This window comes from Salvelinus fontinalis, chromosome 5 (assembly GCF_029448725.1).
Source record: "Salvelinus fontinalis isolate EN_2023a chromosome 5, ASM2944872v1, whole genome shotgun sequence".
Taxonomy (NCBI): domain Eukaryota; kingdom Metazoa; phylum Chordata; class Actinopteri; order Salmoniformes; family Salmonidae; genus Salvelinus; species Salvelinus fontinalis.
The window spans coordinates 57054166-57078621 of NC_074669.1; the positions used below are offsets into that span (position 1 = coordinate 57054166).

The following is a 24456-nucleotide window of genomic DNA, read 5'->3' on the forward strand; positions in this document are numbered from 1 at the left end:
CGAATGGGGGGTGGCAGCTGAAGAACGCTTGGTTCTCGGGTTACCGCACCTGACGCCTCAACTAGTTCCCTGCTCCTTTCTCCCTGGCTGCCTCTCTCCCACAAGACTCCACTCTATTCACCACAACACATGGCTGGAACAGAGGCTGCTACTGTTAGTCAGGGCTAGAGAGATGTAGTTGAAGTCAAAAGTTTACATACACTTACGTTGGAGTCAATTAAACTTGTTTTTTAACCACTCCACAAATGTTTTGGCAAGTCGGTTAGGACACAGGTGTCAAACTCATTCCACTGAGGGCCGAGTGTCTGCAGGTTTTCGCTCCTCCCTTATACTTGATTGATGAATTAACATCACTAATTAGTTAGGAACTCCACACACCTGGTTGTCTAGGGCTTTATTGAAAGGAAAAACCAAAAACCTGCAGACACTAGGCCCTCCGTGGAATGAGTTTGACACCCCTGGGTTAGGACATCTACTTTGTGCATGACACAAGTAACTTTTCCAACAATTGTTTACAGACAGATTATTTCACTTATAATTCACTGTATCACAATTCCAGTGGGTCAGAAGTTTATATACACTAAGTTGACTGTGCCTTTAAACAGCTTGGAAAATTCCAGAAAATTATGTCATGGCTTTAGAAGTTCCTGATAGGATAAATGACATTATTTGAGTCAATTGGAGGTGTACCTGTGGATGTATTTCAAGGCCTACCTTCAAACTCAGTGCCTCTTTGCTTGTCATCATGGGAAAATCAAAAGAAATCAGCTAAGACCTCAGAAAAAAATTGTAAACCTCCAAGTCCATCCTTGGGAGCAATTTCCAAACGCCTGAAGGTACCACATTTATCTGTACTAACAATAGTACGCAAGTAAAAACATCATGGGACCACGCAGCCGTCATATCGCTCAGGAAGGAGACGTGTTCGGTCTCCTAGAGATGAATCTACTTTGGTGCGAAAAGTGCAACTCAATCCCAGAACAGCAGCAACTGAAGATGCTGGAGGAAACAGGTAATAAAGTATCTATATCCACAACAAAAAGAGTCCTATATCGACATAACCTGAAAAGGCTGCTCAGCAAGGAAGAAGCCACTGCTCCAAACCGCCATAAAAAAACAGACTACGGTTTGCAACTGCACATGGGGACAAAGATCGTACTTTTTGGAGAAATGTCCTTTGGTCTCATGAAACAAAAATAGAACTGTTTGGCCATAATGACCATTATGTTTGGGGGAAAAAGGGGGAGGCTTGCAAGCCGAAGAACACCATCCCAACCGTGAAGCACGGGATTGGCAGCATCATGTTGTGGGGGTGCTTTGCTGCAGGAGGGACTGGTGCACTTCACAAAATAGATGGCATCATGAGGGAAATTGTGGATATATTGAAGCAACATCTCAAGACATCAGTCAGGAAGTTAAAGCTTGGTTGCAAATGGGTCTTCCAAATGGACAATGACCCCAAGCATATTTCCAAAGTTGTGGCAAAATGGCTTAAGGACAACAAAGTCAAGGTATTGGAGTGGCACAAAGCCTTGACTTAAATCCTATAGAAAATGTGGGCATTACTGAACAAACGTGTGCAAGCAAGGAGGCCTACAAACCTACACCAGCTCTGTCAGGAGGAATGGGACAAAATTATTGTGGGAAGCTTGTGGAAGGCTACCCGACACGTTTGACCCAAGTTAAACAATTTAAAGGCAATGCTACCAAATACTAATTGAATGCATGTAAACTTCTGACCAACTGGGAATGTGATGAAAGAAATAAAAGCTGAAATCAATCATTCTCTCTACTATTATTCTGACATTTTACATTCTTAAAATAAAGTGGTGATCCTAACTGACCAAAGACAGGGAGTTTTAACTAGGATAAAATGTCAAAAATTGTGAAACTGAGTTTAAATGTATTTGGCTAAGGTGTATGTAAACTTCTGACTTCAACTATACCTCTCTGGGTTGGGGCTCTGCCTGGTCTTTTCCCCTTGGACTACTGACTGCTCATTGTTTCTTTATGGCTTAGGTTAGGCTATGTCGTCCATATGAGAGGGGTTTGGACGTACGTCACCTCCAAGTGACCTAGTCTGCAAGAAAAGCAGTCACTGTCTGCAGACTGGCCGGCCTGAAAATATGTAACCCCATTCTTTGTTAGTGTCATCAAGCCATCTTGTTATTGGTTATGGCATCATCAATACCCTGACCTCTTCTCCCCTCTCCACTCCTTTCCTCTCCCTCCCTCCTCCTCCATGCTCACTCCTGCCTCCTCTCTGGTTCTGTCCTGTCTCTTGGGTTCTTTCTCTGTCTCTCTCTCTCTGGGCTTGGAGAGAAGCTGTTTTCAGAGGAACAAACGGAGAGGCTGTTCCCAGCCGGGGATGAGTCAGTGCAGCTGGAGCTGCAGGTCACACGCCCCCTGCGCCCTCTCTCTCCCTCTTTCTCCATCCCACCTCCGCCAAGATTGCTTTTGCTGGGCCCAGCGCTAAATGCTAACACACCCAAAGCCACTGAGGGAGCTATGCTAGGCTTATACTGCTAACAACCACACCAGAGTCACTGAAGGAGCTAGGCTATTATAATGCTAAAAACAAGTGCAAAGTGAGTTGTGCCAGTGCTATGCTACAAATGCATAATCGCTGTTAGCCCCATGCTTTTGCTTATACCTAACATAGAAAAACAGAATAAATCTATTGCGTTCCACAAGTCTGATTTTAAGCAGAGAGTTCTATGCTAATGCTAACAACAATCTGAGTAAGGGATAGTTCCAGGCTAATACTGACTCAGTCATGGGAGCAAAGGGTTCAGGACACTATCATCCAGATGTTTCCTTTCATAAATCAACAGACTTTAATACGCTACTCTTTTGTCAGTCTCTCCTTTTGAAACTCTTAAGAGAAAATATGGTTTACAATTGTATCATTATTCAGGTCAAAACCGTAAAACAATCTGACCACACCTCACCCCTTACTAAGCACAATGGCCGAAAGAAAAAAGGGGGACTGAGAGAAAGGGATATTTCGTGAGGCACCTGCTGTCTTGAGTATAGGAGAGAGACCGTAAAAACATAGCTGCTCCATCCATTTAAAGTTAACATATGCTCTTGTTTTGAACCAGAGAAAGGGAAAGAGGGAGAGAACACTGGACCAGGGGGGTAATGGTTGACTCTCCACTACGACACTTGCTTAACCCATTATCCCCTCAGACATAATAGCCTCCGAGCTAACCACAGGGCGTGAGCCTTTAGACCTCGTGCAGTTTCCACCTCCCGTAGTATCGTCTAGGCAGAGCAGTATGACCTATTCTGGCCCTTGGAGCACTGGGAAGTGGGAAGGAAGGGAATCCCAATCCATCTGGTAATGACTAGATGGGGAAATGAGGAAAGTGGCTTTTGATGTGGCTGAGGTTGGTGAGTCGGTTAGGGTTTACAATAGCGTCAATAGTGAGTGACATCACTCCCCTGCAGAAACTGACTCTCAGCCATTACGATGCATTTTAATTGATGTACTTTGAAAGGTGAGGCAATGGCAACGTTTTCAGCGGTCAATTGCCTTTGTAGAGTGCAACCTTATTTCCTTAAAACAGTAATTATCTACTTTTTACGAGACTTGTATGTCGCTCTGTATGAGTGTCTGCTAAATTACAAAAACATTTAAAAGAATGTGAACTTGGCCTTGATTTTTTGTTTTCATATTGTACTAACACACATGCTTTCAATAGTCACTAGGCAGCATAGACCTGCAGTGTTAAATATAATGGAGCAGGAAGTGAGAGGTGCTTGTTGTCAGCGAAGGTAACTGTCTGACTGTGTTGTAGCTAGGCAGAATGCTGCAGCTGACAGACACTGTAACCCTGTGTTGGTGGCAGTGCCAGCAGCACGAGGGGTGGTTGCCCGGGACTCTGCCCTGACATGTTTGTGACACACACTGAACACAAGCCAGCGTGCCTGGCTTAGTCTTTCCTCTCAAAGGTAGCAGCTGTGTGTGTTTATAAATGGAGTTGGGACAGCTGGGCTCTGGTCACAAATTCCTACACAAACAGCCCCAGTAACCTCTGTAATCAGTTATGTAACCCAGTCAGTGGGTTATGATTCGTCTCGTGGTGTTACGTTGGTTCGCTACACTTATCAAGACAGATTATACCCTTCAAGTTAATTTCCTGGTTTACTGTAGTGCATATCCGATTCCAGTGCCAAGTTTGTTTTCGGTCTTCTTTGTGTGCATCTCCTGTTCTTGGCTCATGCCTGGGTGAGTCAGTTGATTACTAGGCCCAAGCTGTGGTAGTCCTTGTTTGAGCTGCTGACATCTTAACACACCCCCTGACCCATTCACCACCCCACCTGGCTCAATGTGGGAATATATGTTCAATGTGCAGCTAGGCCCTTTATGAAGAAGCAACCAAGCTAAAGTTGGCTGTAACAGCTATATAATAGACAGCTAATTTCCTCCGTAAGACTAGCACCATGGCTAAATCCCTGACATGTCCAACCTAACCCTGTCAGTTTCCACTATTAGGACCAACCCAAGAGCTTATGGTTAGCAGTGGTTAGTGGCTTCTGTTGTCGTTCCAAACGGACTCGACTCCGCTGTTCCAGCCCATTGAGTCTGACGGTCCAGCAGGGCACACGCTGTGCCACATTAGCCCTCGTTGGCACACGAGCCAGGGCCCATTTCACAGTTACAAATTAGTTCAGCGTCACCTTTCGCCTGCTAGTCAGTCGCTGGCGCTGGTATCCTAGGAACAACACCGTCCTATATGTTCAATCTTTTGCTCCAAATGCTAATGTTTCAGGCATCCAAAAAGCCCAAAGACTGCCTTGCTTAAAGTTGAACTATTTGTTTGAAACAATAAAGCCTCCACCCGCCACTGTTTTGTTAAGGAATGGACCTAAAGAAATAGAACCAGTCTCATTCATACACCGAGCTATGGATGCAAAGACCGACCAGCCATGATATCAAAATGGTAGTTTTAACCATGTTTTGAGGCTTGTTTGTTTACTTAGTTAACAAACATTGGAGTAAAACAAGGTGATATTTTGGGTGCTGATGGGTTATGACAGTTGAACTAAGTTAATGAGTAGATATTTATAAGACCAAAAATTATTGTAGCGCAGGAAGCGCATTAAGGATTCTAGCTTTTTAACTCTCAAACCATCAGATATGTAGAGTATATGGATGTGTTTAAGTGTGCCATTTATCTGCCCTGGAGGACCATCCGTAGCCATCGGTGCTCTTAAAGGCTATTCAGGTGCATTAGCTACCTTTTTAATTGCAATAGAATTAGCCCTCATAAGTGCAGGAAGTAGCTACTATGTAGTTAGCAATGATAAAGACTATATTGAATATTATGTTGCTGGGCCCATATTCACATAGTATCTCAAAGTAGGAACGCTGATCTGGGATCCAGGTCTGGCCTGTCTATGTAATCATATTCATTAATATCTATCTAAAATGTGAAACTGATCCGAGATCGGCAGCAGTCCTACTCCAAGGCGCTGCCGTCTCACGGTTTTTAAACACCAGCCAGCTCCTCCAGCTGTCTGGCCTCATTTCTAGCCACAGTACCGGAGCAAGTCATTAATCACTGTCCTCAATGGCGGCATAATGTCCCATTCTTCTTCTTCTCTTCCCTTCCAGAACATTCTTTGATTAGGATTAGAGCCCGGTGGAACTCCCCAACCAGCTGGTGCGCTTATCCTTCAGGAATGTTCACTTTCACTATTACATCATTTGGTTGTTTATTATGAGAGGTGCCGCAGTTCGACTATGTAATAGACGTTAGTTAGTATGTTAGAACAGTCGAGGCCGGTTGCATAGAGATTAAGCCTACGCCTGGACTACTTTAAATACCTTTCAAAGAAGATTCTCCATTTTATAAACACTAAGTACAGGAGTGGTGTTGATCTGGGTCTGTGTGTCACTACAATAAACCACACGCTAGGCTACATCATGCTGTATGATGGGTTGGTCTTGTTTGGTTTTAATCTGGGTCTGTGTGTCACTACAATAAACCACACGCTAGGCTACATCATGCTGTATGATGGGTTGGTCTTGTTTGGTTTTAATCTGGGTCTGTGTGTCACTACAATAAACCACACGCTAGGCTACATCATGCTGTATGATGGGTTGGTCTTGTTTGGTTTTAATCTGGGTCTGTGTGTGTCACTACAATAAACCACACGCTAGGCTACATCATGCTGTATGATGGGTTGGTCTTGTTTGGTTTTAATCTGGGTCTGTGTGTCACTACAATAAACCACACGCTAGGCTACATCATGCTGTATGATGGGTTGGTCTTGTTTGGTTTTAATCTGGGTCTGTGTGTGTCACTACAATAAACCAGACGCTAGGCTACATCATGCTGTATGATGGGTTGGTCTTGTTTGGTTTTAATCTGGGTCTGTGTGTGTCACTACAATAAACCACACGCTAGGCTACATCATGCTGTATGATGGGTTGGTCTTGTTTGGTTTTAATCTGGGTCTGTGTGTCACTACAATAAACCACACGCTAGGCTACATCATGCTGTATGATGGGTTGGTCTTGTTTGGTTTTAATCTGGGTCTGTGTGTGTCACTACAATAAACCACACGCTAGGCTACATCATGCTGTATGATGGGTTGGTCTTGTTGCCAACTTCCCAAAATGTCAGTGTTGGTACAGTAATCAAATCAAAAAGTTTATTGGTCGCGTACGCAGATGTAGCGGATGCAGAGAAACGGTTGTTACCAGCGCCTAACAATGCAGTAAAATGTCATAGTAAACCATTTTATTTATATTTTTTTACACTGGAAACCAAGAAATATCAGCACGATTCCAATTAACAGCCAAATAGCACTGACAGTAGTCCAAATTCAATCTATACGTATGTACACTGCATGAATTTACACAAAATCTACTACATCATATGTACAGCAGTAGATATGTCAAGACTCCAGTATATAAATACATATGTATGGGCAGACGATTGGGTAGTTGGGATGCTCTAAAACTCTGGGCCCCTTGTGGCCCCTATCTATCAGGCAGAAGGTTGTGACTGGAGCTCCAGATATTCTAGGGGGCAGCTTAATAAAGTCAAGCCCAACAAAGGCCACTGTTCTCTGGATAGGAGGGCAATGCCGAGGGCAGGACCAAGGCCATAGCCAGGAATGTGGCGGTTGAGGGCCCCGTGCCCCACCCACTGTTACCCCCTTCCCTAATATCTGTCCCTGTCACTCTGATTCACCCACCACACCCCATAACCAGTCTTCAATGGGGGGAAACCCCCAATGTGGTAAAGTGCTTCAAGTATATTGTATTAGCTTTCTCTATCCTCTTTCCTTTTCTCACTCACTCTTGTCTTCCTCCTTTACCTCTCTCGTCTCTCTCTCTACTGTTCATCCATCTCCCTCTCAGACACTCCATCTCTCTCCCCTTCTCCCCCCCTCTCCTCTCTGTCTTTGTCTCTGGGTCAGTGGGGCCCTGATGGCAACAGTGTGACTCCACTCAGATGGCATTCCCCCATCCAGCCCTCCCGGTCGTCCCCTCAATGGTGTCTCTGTCTGGCTGGAGGCTGGAGCGGGCACAGGGGTCTCTTCCTGCATCACACCCTATCAGAGGGCAGGGGAGGGCGCTTGGGGAGAGGGAGGAGGGGGGGACAGCTGCTGCACCAGGGGCTCCTCCTGTCTCGTCCCACCCCGTCCCACTCCACTCCCCCGGACAGTGAAGAGTCAGCACACACACTTGGTTACTACTTGGATTGTTTGGTTGGTTGTATGTAAGGACTGATTTGTGATCAGTTGAGATCTACTCTATCGTCTTGGGCCTTGTGAAGTAGACCAACCTGGGTTAGCTGTGTTCTGTGATCAGTAACGACTGTTCTCAGATCAGTTTGGTGACTATTGGATTATTGACTGTTCTTTGCCTTATTGACTATAATGGAGGAGAGGACAGTAACAGGGGTTCAGCACTGCTAGAGTCCTCATTGCCTCTGCTGGCCTTTCCAGGATCAATAGCACAAGGTAGGTCTGTGCTGGCCTGGTTCCAGATCTGTTTGTGCTGTCTTGCCATCTCTTATGGTAATTGTCACAAGGGCCGTAAGAGTTGGCAAGGCCACACAAACTGATCTGGAACCAGGCTAGGTCTGTGGACAGAGTTACTGTCTAACAGTGCTGCTATTCAGCTACTGTGCGCATCAGTCACTGTCATGTGTGGTTGTTGTGAAGAGCTTTTTGGACTGTTTTCCACTGACAATAGAAAGTATGTGTCAGCGAGATGCCATTGGCTGTCTGGCTGGAGACACCAATGGCATTTCTGGTTGCGTGCAGTTTCACTGGATAGGAACCTGGCGGGGGTTTACAGGGACCAGTTTAGCTAAGATTGAACTAGAGTAGAGGTGTGATGAATGGAATGGCCACATGGGGTGTGTGGGTCAGTGGAGAAAGAGCTTTTGAGCGTGATTCTCATTGCTCATGTTCTCACAGCTTTCCATCCCTGACCATTTTCCTCCCACCCCTACACACTGTTTGCTAATATGGGAAAAGCACCCCTGAATCAAGTAGGCTTGCAAAACTCACTCCGTATTGAAGCTGCAGTGAAGCACCACTCAAACAAGCCTTCTTCAACAAGCTCTTAACCAGCACCATTGAAACTAGTCAGACCAGCTGTTACTCTGGACAGCAGCAGGGCGGCAGGTAGCCTAATGGCTAAGAGCGTTTGGCTCGTAACTTAAAGGTCTCTGGTTCGAATCCCCAAGCCAACTAGGTGAAAAATCTGTCGACGTGCCCTTGAGGTAAGGCACTTAACCCTAATTGCTCCTGTAAGTTGCTCTGGATAAGAGCATCTGTCAAATGTCCCCATGTCTGTTTAAACCAGGGTCGTTTTCATTAGGCACCAAACGGTAGAAAAAGTACTGAAACGGGAAGGGACTACCTGAGCTTGTCCAATAAGAAATGCTTAGCAAAAATGAACACGACCTAGGCCTGGCCTAACCTCTCGCTCTTTCTCTCCCCCAGTGTAACCTCACCCCATGGCCCTGTCTGTGTCCCCACAGGGTAACCTGAGCCCAGAGTGCTTTGTCATGTACCAGAGAGAGGGGTCGCCCTCCTCTTTTGTCTGACCGCAACAGAGCAGCGCAACAACAACATGCTAATGTGTGCTGCTTGGGTTGGGCTGCTGTTCATGCTGCACAGGACCAGTTGTACACAGATGGAGCTAATTGCTCTGTGTATTGTTATCTGGAGGCTGTTTTTGGTTGTTCATGTTTTATGGTTGAATAAGCAGTGGTTATTAAATGTTGATATTTTAGGGCAGAGCTTCTTGTGGGGCATACTGTGTGGGAGCGGGGTCAAGCAGACCTCTTGAACCCTGCGCCGGCATGTTTACTTCATGACTGTAAGGAGTGTTAGGGTTTTTGCAGGGTTATGCTATGAATGTAGGCCTATTAGAGTTTCAAAGGGTGTGTGTGTATGAACGTGCATTTCTCTGTGTGTTTGCGTTTCTGCCGTGCACGGCTGCATACGTGTGCGTGCGTGACCGCGCGCCCATGTAAAGTTCCTCCTTCAGCCAGCCTGTTTATTTCTCCAGGGTCTCCTGTTGACAGAATAGGACAGCAGGACGATGCTCTCTCTCCTCCTGGCTGTTCGTCCCTACCCGGAGCTCTCTCTCCTCCTGGCTGTTCGTCCCTACCCGGAGCTCTCTCTCCTCCTGGCTGTTCGTCCCTACCCGGAGCTCTCTCTCCTCCTGGCTGTTCGTCCCTACCCGGAGCTTGGCCCGCTAACAAAGGGAACTCTGTGGATGGAAAAACAATTGAAGGGAGGGCGAAAAAAAACCACGCAGCATTGTTAATCCGGTTAAAATCTTAACCCGAAAAAACAACAACAAAGCTTTTAGTTTGCATTCCTCACAGGCCGTTGCTGGCTGTGCTTGGGTGAGGCTAGGGCTCTGATCTCCAAGGGGAGTTGTTTTTCTACTGGTGTGGTTTCCCCTCCTTGTTTGAAATTCCATGAATAGCATTTGTTTTCTGTTATGTCATCTTTTCTATCCAATTTCAATGTTCAATACCTCTATCACGTGTCCATTGATAGGCAGAGTCTATTTTGCTCCACAATGTTGCTCAACCTGAAGCGGATTGATTAAGCACAATTAAAGCTGCAGTCCGGGAATGAATCCTTCCAAAAAACTCAAGCTTAGCATAAGTGACTCAGCGAATCAGAGTTGGTGGCTCATTGCAATTAGCCACAGTTTGTTTTCATCATGTGCTTTTTAGTCCCGCTTATCCTCGAGTTAGCTTCTCCTAGTTCAGGGAGCAGGTTTCATTGAACAAATGAACAACCTTATAAGTTTAAGCTACACAGTCTAGGTGAAAAGCCATCTAGATGGGCCGGGCCTCATTTGTAAAAATAAAAGCATTAGAGAGCAGACTCCTGTTTAGGCATCTTACTTGGTTCTGTCTCGTTCCCTCCTCTGACTGACTTTCGGATGGTAGTGCCTGACGATCATTGACACCCGGGATTTATTCTTAGTGCCTTTGTGCAACTAAAACTAAACCATCCACATTGTCAACCCTATCCATCCCACAGTCTTAAGTCTGCCATAGAAATAGAATGGGTTTCTATTTACATTCTTTTTCTATGCTATATCCCATTGTCTGGGTCTTGTGCCCTGTGTTTAAACCCTAGCTGCCTTGGAACCCTATTCCCTATAGGCCCTGGTTAAAAGTTTGGCACTATAGGGAATAGGGTGCCATTTCGGACGGAACCTGTGTCTCATAGACAGATGGAGGACAAATCCTATTGTAAAATCCTAATTGCCTGTGGCCCTTTTTAGAGTGGTTGGTTGTGCTCTTCCACAGTCGGGCTACTAGACCTAACCAGACCAAACTATGTCTGTCTGTGGTGAGTGTGGGCTCTGGGTGTTCCAGACACATAGTTCTGGCTTTTCTGTCCTAGTGGGGCTCAGAGGAGAGAGATTGAGAGGCTGTAGAGGGAGGGAGAGGGATGGATTGGGATATAAGAAGAGGGGGAGAGTGGGTCAATTTTGAACACAGGCCTGTCCTTGTGTGGCTTATAGGACCAGAGGAAAGAGCGATGGAGAGAGAGAGCGGGAGGGATAGCTAGAGGGAGGGTTAGAGAGAGGCCAGGGTGGAAAAACAAAGCCCCTGTCCAGCCTGTGGTCAGCCAGGAATGGAGCCATATGAGCGAACACAGTGACCTTTCTCTCTCGGTCCGTCTCTCTCTGTCCCTCTTTCTCTCTCTCGCTCTTCTCTGGTCCCCTGAGCCATTCTAGGACAAGGCCATGCCCAAAAATATGGGTTGTTAAGTCTTCAGGGGTTTGTTAAGCTTTTCAAGGGGGAGTGAGGGAGGTTTTATGGGTGTCCTGGGGAATTTTTAAGTAAGGTATGATATGTGAACATATCATCAACATTAAAATGTCTCCCGTCTCTCTGCAGGCATGGAAGAAGCGGTGGTTTGTTCTCCGCAGCGGCCGTCTCTCGGGCGACCCAGACGTGCTGGAGTACTACAAGAATGATCACGCCAAGAAGCCCATCCGCGTGATCGACCTCAACCTGTGTGAACAGGTGAAACACTACTTATGCTACGGCTGATTAAGGCCCGGAGTTTGTTACTCTGGACCCTAGTTATGTAATACGTTTTGTCAGGTCAGGTGATCAGGGAAAACTAATAGTCCAAGTAATGCTACTGTACCACTAGCTAATACTGATAAAAGACAGTTATAACAGTAATGACATTGACAGTGGCTTATAGCTGCTGTGGCTACAACGGATATTGCTACCCCTATTGTTGGTAATGCTACATGCTAATGCTAACCCCCCCCACAGGTGGACGCAGGGCTCACGTTCAACAAAAAGGACCTGGAGCACAGCTTCATCTTCGACATCAAGACCATCGACCGCGTCTTCTACCTGGTGGCCGACACGGAGGACGACATGAACAAGTGGGTCCGCTACATCTGTGACATCTGCGGCTTCAACCCCACTGACGACGGTAATGATGATGCTACACGCGCACACACACACGTACCACACACATTCCTGCGCAGGCACGCACACTCGCATGCGCACAAACGAGAGGAACTCTGAGATGTGTCTATACAATGTGAAAGAGAGAAATGCAACAGAACAGTAATATGAATGAGGAAACGGTATTCTTTCCCCACACATATTACTCTCACATAATGATCATATCCTGGTGTAGTGTAGGTTTGGACACGGTGTGCCAAGTGGCCTTTGTTTCCAGCACAGGCTTAATGAGGCCTAATGAGCCGTGTCTTCAGGTGGGCTCACGTTACCACATGTTTCCCTGTACTGTTTAATTAAAGCATTGTGCCCCCTTCCCCCCCTAAGCTGAGCCCCACTGCCACTTTCTCTCCTTCTCTACCTTCATTGTTCCCCCTTTCTCAGTTGCTCTCTAGTTTGTTTTCTCTCGCGGTCTTTCTGTCACTCATTTGTTCTCCTTCTCATTTGTTCTCTCACATTCGTTACTTCGTTCGCACTTACTCAGGGAAAAGCGAGTGGGTGGGGCCCACCAAACCAGAATTGTGGTTTATTTAGAGTTCCTCTTTCTACGTCCATTCCCACCGTCATCAGTGGGGGCCACATACAGGTGCCTCCGGACCTGAACTTCCCCCTCAGCTGACATGGGAGGTACTGTCGAGTTCAGGGCCTAAAATTACCTCAATTTTTTTATATAGAAAAATCTACCAGCCACTCAAAACGGATGAGCATGCTTTGTAATGTTTCTAAAAACAATACATTTATTACTAGTAAAAAGTAATGTGGCATATTAATTACATTTTTAACCAAAATATCACAGATGAGACAAATGTTCACATGTCCCTTTAAGAGCGTGGGTTACTGTGGTAACGCGACTCCAGTCTTCATGTTTGTGCCTGTGAGATTGAGTCTGACAAGTAGAAGAGTTGTCTTGTCCTCTCTAGCTGTTGAAATTCAAACATAGAAAAACAACCTAGCTTGTGAACAAAACAATGTAAATGACCAAGAAACACAAGGACAAAGTCTCACATCAGTAGACTTACATTTTTCTGTAAATTAGACCAACGTTTATGCCTGTGTGTAGCGCTTCTAAAAATGAATCTTTCACTCTTCAGGTGCGCACAGCCTCCAGCCCAGGCAGTGTTGCAATAGGCTGTATATGATTCGTAGTTCTTTGACTTTGTGCGATTCATTTACCAGCTATGAAACAAAACCAATGCCAAAATCTACCTGCATTTTGCAGCTGGTGCGTGTTAATTTTAGGCCGTGGTTGAGTTGCAGAAATGGACCCTATAATCTAAACTCACTATTGTAATGCATGTGGGTTTAATCAGAATGTTAGGGAACCATTTAGAGGCCCTAGTGGAGGAGAAATGTCCTGGACTATGATATCAGCAGTACCCACTACATCTATGACAATGGGGAGACCATGTCTCCAACAAGGTCAGCTTCACTCCTTCCTGTGTTGTGGCTGTATCCTACCCTCCCTGTTCTAGTGTAACGTCAACCACAACGTATCGCTTATCTATGGGGCCATTTTGGAATGTTGACTTTATTATGGTTTCAAGCAGCAAGTTTGTCTTAATACCCATGCAGATTTCTGTGGTCGAGCGGTGTGGCTCTCATATTGCAGAGGGACCTTGGCTACTGCTCTCTGTGCCTCGCGAAGTCTCGTTCGCTGATCATACAGCACAAACAAAGAGGGGACAGTTCAGCCCACTCCCGCGCCCAGGCGAGGGGGCACCGTGGCTGGGGAAATGTCAGCGAGTGGAGGGGGCTGGATCAGCAGGGCTGTAAACCAGCGGTGTGGGATGGGGAGACTAAGGAGGAAAGGGATTTTCCTGCTGTCTGGGTGAATCAGCACGTAAGACAGAAAAACAAGGGGATGGTGAGAGTAGGAGGGGAGAGCGGGAGGGAGAGAACTGAAGAGGGGAATGGGGAGAAGAGATGAAGGGATGCAATGTATAGGGAGTGATTGAGGGAGAGTGCACAGGATAAAGCAGGAGAATAGTGACTGATTGGGGCGCGATTGAGGGAGAGGGTGTACAGGAGAAAACAGTGGAGGAGAGGAAGAGCGGGATGGGATGAGGTAAGAGAGAAGAGAGTAGGGATTCAGAGAGCAGCTGTCATCTCAGGGTGCGCATCCTTGAGCACTTAGGGAGCCACTCAAAGACGGTGCGTGTGCGTACACTGAGAAGTGTAGGCGGGGAGTAATGCAGGCAGAGAGTAGGTTATGAATAGAGCACAACCAAGCACAGTGTCCACACAGACCTACATGGAGAAGGACAAGGCAGAGACCTTGAGGAAATGCTGTCTGGCCGTGGTTGGGATTCAAAAGGCAAAACATAGATTTGGATAAAAATACAGCTCAGTATTAATGGTGTGAATAACATTGGCAGATACAATAGCTGTAGGAAGAAAGGAAGCATTTGGGTTTGTTATATTTCCCTCAGTAGATTCCATCAAACTGTATTGTACATGTAATGCTACGTTTTAATTTCATGGTTGTATTTCTCATGCGTAATCATTGATTGTGAAGATTTGAAAGTCTAGTGAAAGTCAGTATTTGCGTGGTTCACAGGTGTGTGTGTGTGTGTGTGAGAGAGAGAATGTGCATGCATGCCTGTGTACGTACAATGTGTCCTTCAAGTCTGACTCATCACCTGTTTTGTACTGGATGTATCTTGCGGTATCTCAGTCATGTGTTCGGTATACAATTCCCGCTGCTCTGTAGTGCTTTTATAGAACGTTATACTGTTTTCTGTACACAAACAAGTCAGAAATCTAACCATACAAACACCTATAATATTATCACAACAGGACATGTACGTTTCGGAAATAACTGTTGTGCATGGAAGCATTCTCAACAACATTGTCCTAACTCCGGTGTACAATGCACAGATGTTCTGACTCTCTCCCCTCTTCTCCTTCCCTCCCCCCTCTTTCTTCACCACAGAAGCGGCAAAGGCTGCCCATCAGGCGGCCAGCGGTGGCTCTGTGGTGGACACGCCCCCTCACCCTGGCCTGGGGGGTCCTCCAGCCATGCTGACCAACGTGCCCCCTCCATACCAGCCGGTCAGCGTGCGCCACCTGGACTCAGAGTCCAGCCTGGACGAACCCCAGGACTACCTGTGGCTGGTCAACTGTGAGAGCAAGAAGCCAGAGCCCAACAGGTGGGTGTGGGATCCATGATATGACAGTGCAGTGCTGCCATTGGTACAGAGTGGAGAGGTGTTGTGACATTTCTCTCTGTGTTTCTCTGACATCTAATCTCCATCTGTCTCATGTTATAATGTACTTTAGGTTGGTGTCACTTGTTTTTTTAAATACATATTTTTTTTTATATTTAAGTATGGCGTCTTTAGCCTCCCCCCGCACCGCTCCCCCCCCTCCCTCTCTTGCTTGACTCCCCCCCCCCCCGGTTCCTCTTGTGTGCTTTAGTAGGCCTCTTGTCTCTATATGTTGTCCATATTTCAGTGCCTCTTCTCTCTTGTTGATGTGGTTCTCTGACTCTCTCCTCCTCTCTGTGTGTGGTGGTGTAGCTCTGTGACTCCTCTACCCCCTACTCCTCTCCCCCAGGAGTACCTCCTCCTAGAGGAGTGTGAGAGCAAAGGGGCTCCTTCTCCTCCCCAGGTTAATCAGTGAGTCTGGAGCAGCCTGTCTAGTGTGGAGTGATACACACACACACACTTGTGCACAAAGTCACACAGGTTCATAAACATGCACATATACATGTAGACACACACACATACACACACATTGTAAATGCACACAAAACTAACCCAGCACTTACCTCTGGGATTGATGTGTTTGAGAAGTGATCATTAATAACTTAATATGTCAATCGACCTTTGGCAAAGGAGAGTGCAGTGTTTGACCCTGCATGTTGTGAAATGATCCACAGGATGAAACATGGATTATTATACTGAACCTCCAACTCAATAAGATCTGCTCAACAACATATCCAGTGGACCTCTATGAGTTATTGGTGGATCTGTTGATGTAACCCATATCACTAATCTATGTTGAAGTGTGTGTGAAATGTTCACACACCATTCAGCCTTCTGATGTTTATATATCTGTGCCGTTGCCATAGAGCCCACGCCGAGTGTTCCAAGTCGACCTCGTCGGAGACGGACCTGAATGACAACGTCCCCGCCCACCGCACGCCAACCTCCACTAGCTCCTCCTCTAAGCACGCCAACGGCTTCTTCTCCTCTGTCCTGCCCCCTCACCCCTCCTCCGCCTCCTCCATCTATGACTCTCCGCCTTCTCGCGGAGGCGACCTCTCCTCCAGCCTCTACCACCTCCCCCGCTCCTACTCCCAGGACACTGTGCTCCTTCCCAAGTCGGCCTCCGCCTCCTCGCCCCCCGTCCCGGTCGACGGCGACGCCCCGGAGCTCTACGTCTTCAACGCTCCCTCGCGGAAGGCCTCCGTGGAGACTCAGATGAGGAACCTGTCGGTTAGCTACGATATTCCTCCCACACCAGGCAGTAACTGTACCTATCAGGTGCCTCGAGGTCCAGCGAGTGGTGGGTCTGAGGGTGGGGATGGGATGCCTCCGCCCCGGCCCCCCAAGCCTTCCCTCAGCTCCCTGACCCCGGGGCACCCGCCACCCCCCGCGGAGCGCTCACCCACGGACACGTACTGTGTGCCGCGCTCCATGTCGGAGACGGACGGGAACTACTGCGTGCCCACCAGCGCCGGGAACAAGGCCCTGAGGAGCAACACCATCGGCACCATGGACTCATCACGCCTCAGGAAAGGTATGTCTCATCGATTGATCTTGATTCATTGTTCCTGATTTATTAGTCCTGTCAAATAGATGAGAAACATATATAATTGATCACGAGCATTCCATTTCACTCTCACTTTTTGCTAAGTGACAGGGTACCACATCCTTTCACTGATCATGAGGCTAAGTGATATATATGTGTGCATCATTATAAAGGCTAAATACACTAGCTAGCAACGACAGGATGTTCATAACACATGGCTGGTGTGTACTGTTGTCAGCCAACACTATCATCTGCAGCGCAAAGCAAGTGTCTAATCCTCCAGGATAATTATCTTGACGCGACAGATGTGTTTTTGAATGGCTAATTACAAATACTTTTTCACAGCTGAAGACTGCCTTGCCTCCAAGGACATCTGGTGTAGCAGTATTAGTGGTGTTCGGTTACCATGCAGACAGACAACACGTACTTCAGACTTTAGGAGAAAGCAGTTTGGTGCCTCAGTCCCAACCTCTATGTACAGTCGATGCTCCCAACCCATTTTTTTCTACTAGCAATAGAGAAACAACACTGAGGCTCTCTCCTCATCACCCCCTCTGGTGGTGGCCTCTGGTAATAACCCCTGCCCTCCCCTCCCCAAAAATATATAATAATATTTTTCTTGTTAAAGGACAATCATTTACACAACCAAAAAAGCATCTGAGGTTAAAGTTCAAGATAAAACATTATGCCCAGCTACATCCGGTCCAAGTCTGTTCCTATCATTTAACATGAAACAGGTCTGTTAAACTAACACAAGGACATTTTGCAATTGTCCCGGGATTCCCAGTTTGTCTAGTCGTTTGTGTACCAGAGAAGGCTTTGCTTGCCTTGGCTTTAGAGTATGGCGACCTTCCAAGTCCCATCATCCTGTTTGTCTGAACTCCTTCTGAAATCCGTTAGTGTGAAGTTACACATGATGACCAGAGCAAGAACGGCAACTATAGTCCAGCTGCCTTAGTGCCGAGATGACAGACGGACTTCGCATATCCCCGTTCAACACTTACTGTGGTTCCAATGGTGCATTTGTATTCCCTTATTATTTAGTATTTAACACCATTTTGATTCATACTGCTGTAAGCCCTACCTAGACTACTATACTGTAGGTATGTTGTGTTTACGCTGGTTTTAAATGTTCTGTCATGTTTGTTGCAGATGTGGGCTCCCAGGACTGTTACGATATCCCTAGGACGTTTCCCTCTGACAAGAGCTGCTCGTTTGACTTCAACGAAAGCTTCAACAGCTACTTGGTCAGTCTTTACACGACATGCTCCTGAATCAGTTTAAAACTATCAACGTAAAGGACCTCTCACATTGATACTGATCCTTCCAAGTATTGGACTATTATGACTATGGAGTTTTGAAGTGTACTAAGGTGCAGATTAAGATAAGGGAAGCTTGCATGCTCTTACTACTTTTCATGTGTGTGTGTGTACGTGTTTTTGTCTTGTGTCTGTCTATGCCCTCATGTAGCCTGCCTGTCTCTCTGCCCCCCCCCCACTCCAGAAAAACAAAGGCATGATGCCAGTGGGCAGCCAGTCCATGGAGGAAGTTGACCAGAACTACGTACCCATGAACGCCAACTCCCCGTCCCACCACCGCTCCGGCAGCCTGTCGGGCTGTGAACCCATCATGGAACCCAACTATGTCCCCATGACCCCGGGCCCGGGCACCATAGAGTTCTCCCTGGGCAAGCAGGTTCCCCCGCCGGCCCACATGGGGTTTCGCTCAAGCCCCAATACCCCACCCCGCAGGCCCATGCTCATCAGCGATTGTCAGCCCCCGCCCGTGGACCGCAACCTCAAACCGGACCGCAAAGGTGAGGGAGGAGAGGGGGGCAGGGAGGATGGGTGGATGGCTGAGGGGGTGAAGGGGTGTGGCTGTGAAGTGGAATGGGGGTGTAAAGCGGTGTGTGAGAGAGAGAGAATATTGGTACGTTTGTCTTTATCTGCTGTTGCATCAACGTTTTCACAACTGCTCGTCTCTCTACATCCTGGCATTCAACGTCTCTACATCCTGGCATTCAACTCTAACTCACACACATTTACATGTGCTGGCTCATGGTTATGAAAGGCAGATTACCATTGCATTATTTTGAATTATAAATTGGGTGGTTCGAGCCCTGAATACTGATTGGCTAAAAGCCGTGGTATGTCAGACCGTATACCACGGCTAAGGGCTGTATCCAGGCACTCTGCATTGCGTTGTGCGTAAGAACAGCCCGTAGGTGCCCCCGAGGTGCCTTATTGCTTAAGTACAACACTTCAGAATGTGTCACTGTACAATTCCTGTATGGCATCAGACAGGGGTGCAAATTGTTGTGGCTCACCCTTTGCTCCTCTCCTCAATGTAGGCAGTGTTCTAGACCTCTCTCCTCAATGTAGGCAGTGTTCTAGACCTCTCTCCTCAATGTAGGCAGTGTTCTAGACCTCTCTCCTCAATTTAGGCAGTGTTCTAGACCTCTCTCCTCAATGTAGGCTGTGTTCTAGACCTCTCTCCTCAATGTAGGCAGTGTTCTAGACCTCTCTCCTCAATGTAGGCAGTGTTCTAGACCTCTCTCCTCAATGTAGGCAGTGTTCTAGACCTCTCTCCTCAATGTAGGCAGTGTTCTAGACCTCTCTCCTCAATGTAGGCAGTGTTCTAGACCTCTCTCCTCAATGTAGGCAGTGTTCTAGACCTCTCTCCTCAATGTAGGCAGTGTTCTAGACCTTTCTCCTCAATGTAGGCAGTGTTCTAGACAAAGCTTCCTCCACCCTCCTCTCAGCCTTCTCTTTTAGGTTAGCCTGCTCTCCTCATGTTCTATCCCCCTCACCCCATTCAAAGGGACTTTTGTCCCTGATTTCAGGGGGCCCTCTCTGGGGCTTTGGGGGGGTGACCGGCCTGGGCCACCATCACCATGGAGCGCCCGGAGCCCAGAGCGGTCACCTCTGTCCCCATTGTCGTGCCCACCCCCCCCCCTTCTGAAAGGGCCTCTTTGATGAATCAACAACCCCCTCCTGACCCACCAGGGGACATTTCAATCTCGAGCGGGAAGGATTTGAATATCCCACAGGGGAGGCAGACCCGAAGCAGAGGTCATTACCAGTCACTGTCAATGGTAGACATCCTGAAGTCAGTCCCTCTATTCACGGCTTAGAGCTGTAACTTTCAGATCAATGACTCTTGGTTATTTTCTTTCCAGTGTCTTCCATGGTGTCATCATGGGGTGCTGAATGTGAGTTGTTCAGTGCAAGGACATGTTAGACTGGAATGTTACTGTAGTCACGGGGTCCTTATTACGGCGACTAAGGGATAGGCATACAGTTACTTTTTTTTAATTTGAGTTTTCATAACCATGGGCCATCACCGTAAACTTCCATCTCAATGCATTCTCTGTCCTCACCTAACCACCACTGCTATCCACCTGCTGAGTTTGGGACCACTGTTGTCCAGCCTGTGTGTTCTTGTAGGGCTGTTGTGTTCTGTTGGTTTCAGGGTTAATCTCTCTAGCCTTCCCTCTGGCTCGCTGGCTCTGGTACAAATCCCAAATCAAATCGACCGCTAGACCCTATGCACTTGGTGGAAGTTTGACCATATTGCTTTAAAAAATCAATTCCTCTCAGATCTCCACAATTGAATAGGGTCCAGGGGTCACTTTGGGATTGGGCCTCTCTTGCTTGGTTTGGTTCTGTATGCGAGGTCTTGTGAGGCTGAAGCATCTGTGGTCAATGCCAACAAGTAGCTTCATTCATTCACTTTCCTTATGGCTCTGTTATGCGGTCAATTATAAATGTCTGCCATGGTTTTATCTGGGGTATGCTGTGTTTTCTGGCTATAGTGAGGGTTATACATAAGGTTATACCGTCAGTCTGCTGGTGTACAGATAAATGTGCGCTTTTATTGCCTGCTGTTGTGGATGTGTTGTTGCACTCATAATGACTCACCTCAGTGGGTCTTCCACGCTCATACTGGTGTGTGTTGTTGTCAAGTCTCTGTTGAGGCCAGCCATGTTCCAGGGTTGTGCCTAGAGGGAGTACAGCTACGACCGGAAGTTCGTTTTTCAAAGCTGGTTCGGAGAATTGACCCAGCAGGTTAGGAGACATAGGTTAAGGTTAGGAAAAGGGTTAGGGTTAGAGGAAATGCTCTCCTAACCTGCTATAAAAAGTCCCTTCCGGTCGTAGCCGTACTCCCTCTAGTCACAACCATGTTGCGTGGAGTGAGGTGCATGATGGGAAATGTTAGCGTCAGCTGTTGCCATGGCGATGGCCCTGTCTATACTGTGTATACACCAATGGGGACGAAGCAATGGTATGGTGGAAGTAGTGTGTTGTCTCTCAACAAAGTCTGTTGATCTGTCGGCTTTGCATGGCAGGGTTTTATTAAAATAGGGGTTACAATGATGTCATCGTTTTATAAATGATGGTAATGTGAAAAGTCTTCTTTTTTAACCAATCAGGTCAGAGTCCTAAAATAATAAGAGCAAAGGGGGTTGGTTTAGAGCGAACCGACTCTCAGACCGTAGGGGAGTTCCCAAGACGACGCAAGGGTAGGTACTACCAAACAACGACGCCTGAAACTTGGTTCTGAATACTCATCTCTCATTCTCTCCGAACGTGTCTGAACTCAACGCATGCCTCTGAATGTTCTCCTGTGACCTGTGACATCACGTGGTATCCTGTCTCATCCAATCAACTAACTCCTGGACCAGCGGGCCCCTCTTCTGTTCAGTTGTCGTTTCTGATTCCACATTTTGTTCTCATAACACGTTTTTGAACCGCACCAACACCCTAGAGATATTATCCTCCAGGCTTCTTCAGGAAATGGTGGAAAGATCATATCTCAGGAATGTTATTGTTGTCCAGTGGAAGATCTCCAGTACATAGGAGCACGTTGTTAGTGTACTAGTGTACCGCACCACCAACCAAATCTCAAGCCCACATATTCAAAGTAATCAATAGCGTTAATGTATTACACCAGTACAGTAATTGATTGTTAGGTTACTGACACACACAAACACACCAGTGATGGACTGTTCTAACCAACTACCTCCTGTATTTAACACTTTTTGGCATGCTCCTGTTTCAACATGTAATTCTATCATGTGCTCTTTATTGTATTTGTAATGGAAGAAAGTTTATTATTAAGCCAGCAGCATACCACCCTGCATACCACTACTGGCTTGCTTCTGAAGCTAAGCAGGGTTGGTCCTGGTCAGGCCCTGGATGGGAGACCAGATGCTGCTGGAAGTGGTGTTGGAGGGCCAGTAGGAGGCACTCTTTCCTCTGGTCTAAAAAATATCCCAATGCCCCAGGGCAGTGATTGGGGACAAAGCCCTGTGTAGGGTGCCGTCTTTCGGATGGGACGTTAAACGGGTGTCCTGACTCTCTGAGGTCATTAAAGATCCCATGGCACTTATCGTAAGAGTAGGGGTGTTAACCCCGGTGTCCTGGCTAAATTCCCAATCTGGCCCTCAAACCATCATGGTCACCTAATAATCCCCAGTTTACAATTGGCTCATTCATCCCCCTCCTCTCCCCTGTAACTATTCCCCAGGTCGTTGCTGCAAATGAGAACGTGTTCTCAGTCAACTTAACTGGTAAAATAACAGTAAAATAAAAAATAAAAAAATTGCTCAGGTACAATGAATGATATTTTCCCTTTATGTTCTGTTCAGAATTGTGGTTGTGTGTGTGTATATATGTCTGGTTTGCATGAAGGGTGTTTAGTGCTGTACTGTAGGCTGAGCAGTGTTAGTGCTGCTGTTCTGTAGACTGCAGCACCAGATGGTGTTTTCTAGCCAGGCTGAGGGAGCTATGCTGAATGTGTTTCTATAGCACCCGGGTTGCCAGACTGGGCTCTGTTACGTTAACCATGCGGGAACGGTTGGCTGTGGACATTAAATGTGGACCTGCTCTATAAACCTATAACCAATTGATTACATTTTTGTATTACACTCAACTTCTCATATTGGAATCTAGCCTACAGTTTTAGTCTTGCAAGGAGGTATTGTGGCTTTTAGGGACCTCTGTTGGCCAAATGAAAGCCTACCTCCCCACCACCGTTTGTATGGTGGAATGTATTGTGTTGCAATGATGGTACGTGATGAGAGAGATTGACGGGGGTGTTTGCCCCTCCCCTCTACAGCCAAGCCCGCCCCTTTGGAGATCAAGCCCCTACCTGAGTGGGAGGAGTCATCGGCGCCCGTCCGTTCGCCTGTCACCAGGTCTTTTGCTCGGGAGTAAGTGTCTTACCCCTTGACCTTTCACCTCTTCAGCAGCTCAGGGTCAAAGTGGCCCTAAGGCACAGATCTAGGATTATTGTCGCACACCGCATCCTAACCATTTAGGAGTAAAACATAAAGCTGACCTTAGGTCAGTGTCAACTTAGTTGAATTCCTTTCTACTGCATGTGACTATAGGTTTGTTATTCTATCAGAACACTAACCCTCCACGCATGACTTTAGTCACCTCATAACATGTCAAGTAGTCATGGCTTAGAAATTAGCTTTTTGTCTTTTTCCAGTGTGTCATTTTTAATCTGCAGGGAACTCTGCAGGCACTGCTGCTATTTGTGTGTGTACCGACGGTGTGTTCAACAGTGTGTGTGATGCTGCTCAGTCCCTCCAGGTTCCCCATGCCCCCCAGGCCTCCCTCGGTGCATAGCACCGCCTCCAGCACCGACTCCGAGGACTGTGATGAGAATTATGTAGCCATGGTCTCTAAGGCAGACGAACTAGTATGTAACACACGTCCTCAACTACTCTCTTCTAAAATATTCATGTTAAATCATACAATGATTTATGTACATTTAAAAAAATAAACTTGTCACATTAATAAGCTAATGTTCCACATAGTCAATAGCCAATGGAATGTATTACAATTCAATTATATATATTTTTTTATTCATGGTAAAGTGCACCATTTGCAATGTAATTTGTCTGATGGCATATCTTAGTGGGCTGAATATCCATAGAACATCAGTATGCAGAATAATTTAAATACACTACATGACCAAAGGTATGTGGACACCTGCTCTTCCAACGTCTCATTCCAAAATCATGGGCATTAATATGGAGTTGGTCCCCCTCTCCTGCTATCACAGCATCCACTCTTCTGGGAAGGTTTTCCACTAGATGTTGGAACATTGCTGCGGGGGACTGGCTTCCATTCAGCCACAAGCATTAGTGAGGTCGGGCACTGATGTTGGACGATTAAGCCTAGCTTGCAGTCGGCATTCCAATTCATCCGAAAGGTGTTCGATGGGGTTGAGGTCAGGGCTCTGTGCAGGCCAGTCAAGTTTTCCACACAGATCTCGAGACACCATTTCTGTATGGACCTCGCTTTGTGCACGGGTGCATTGCCATGCTGAAACAGGAAAGGGCCTTCCCCAAACTGTTGCCACAAAGTTGGAAGTACAGAATGGTCTAGAATTTCATTGTATGCATTAGCATTAAGATTTCCCATCACTGGAACTAATGGGCCTAGCCAGAACCATGAAAAACAGCCCCAGACCATTATTCCTCCTCCACCAAACTTTACAGTTGGCACTCTGCATTGGGGCAGGTAGCGTTCTCCTTGCATCCGCCAAACCCAGATTTGTCCATTGGACTGCCAGATGGTGAAGCGTGATTCATCACTCCAGAGAATGTGTTTCCACTGCTCCAGAGTCCAATGGTGGCAAGCTTTACACCACTCCAACCCACGCTTGGCATTGTGCATGGTGA

The 24456-nt window shown here is 46.8% G+C and overlaps 1 protein-coding gene across 11 annotated transcripts in view; it reads left to right on the top strand.

Annotated features, from left to right (window-relative positions):
• gab1 (GRB2-associated binding protein 1) overlaps positions 1-24456 on the top strand; it is a 61231-nt gene that overhangs the window by 31342 nt on the left and 5433 nt on the right. For 4 of the 11 annotated variants that reach the window (XM_055924001.1, XM_055923998.1, XM_055924000.1 and 1 more), the window contains 10 exons: positions 11415-11543; positions 11805-11970; positions 14935-15151; positions 15521-15619; positions 16075-16745; positions 17910-18004; positions 18228-18573; positions 21190-21279; positions 22878-22971; positions 23351-23468. In XM_055924001.1, the coding sequence (XP_055779976.1) occupies positions 11415-11543; positions 11805-11970; positions 14935-15151; positions 15521-15619; positions 16075-16745; positions 17910-18004; positions 18228-18573; positions 21190-21279; positions 22878-22971; positions 23351-23468 (2025 nt within the window). The remainder of the gene's footprint in view (positions 1-11414; positions 11544-11804; positions 11971-14934; positions 15152-15520; positions 15620-16074; positions 16746-17909; positions 18005-18227; positions 18574-21189; positions 21280-22877; positions 22972-23350; positions 23469-24456) is intronic. The other 7 variants (XM_055924002.1, XM_055924009.1, XM_055924003.1 and 4 more) reach the window with 7 other exon arrangements.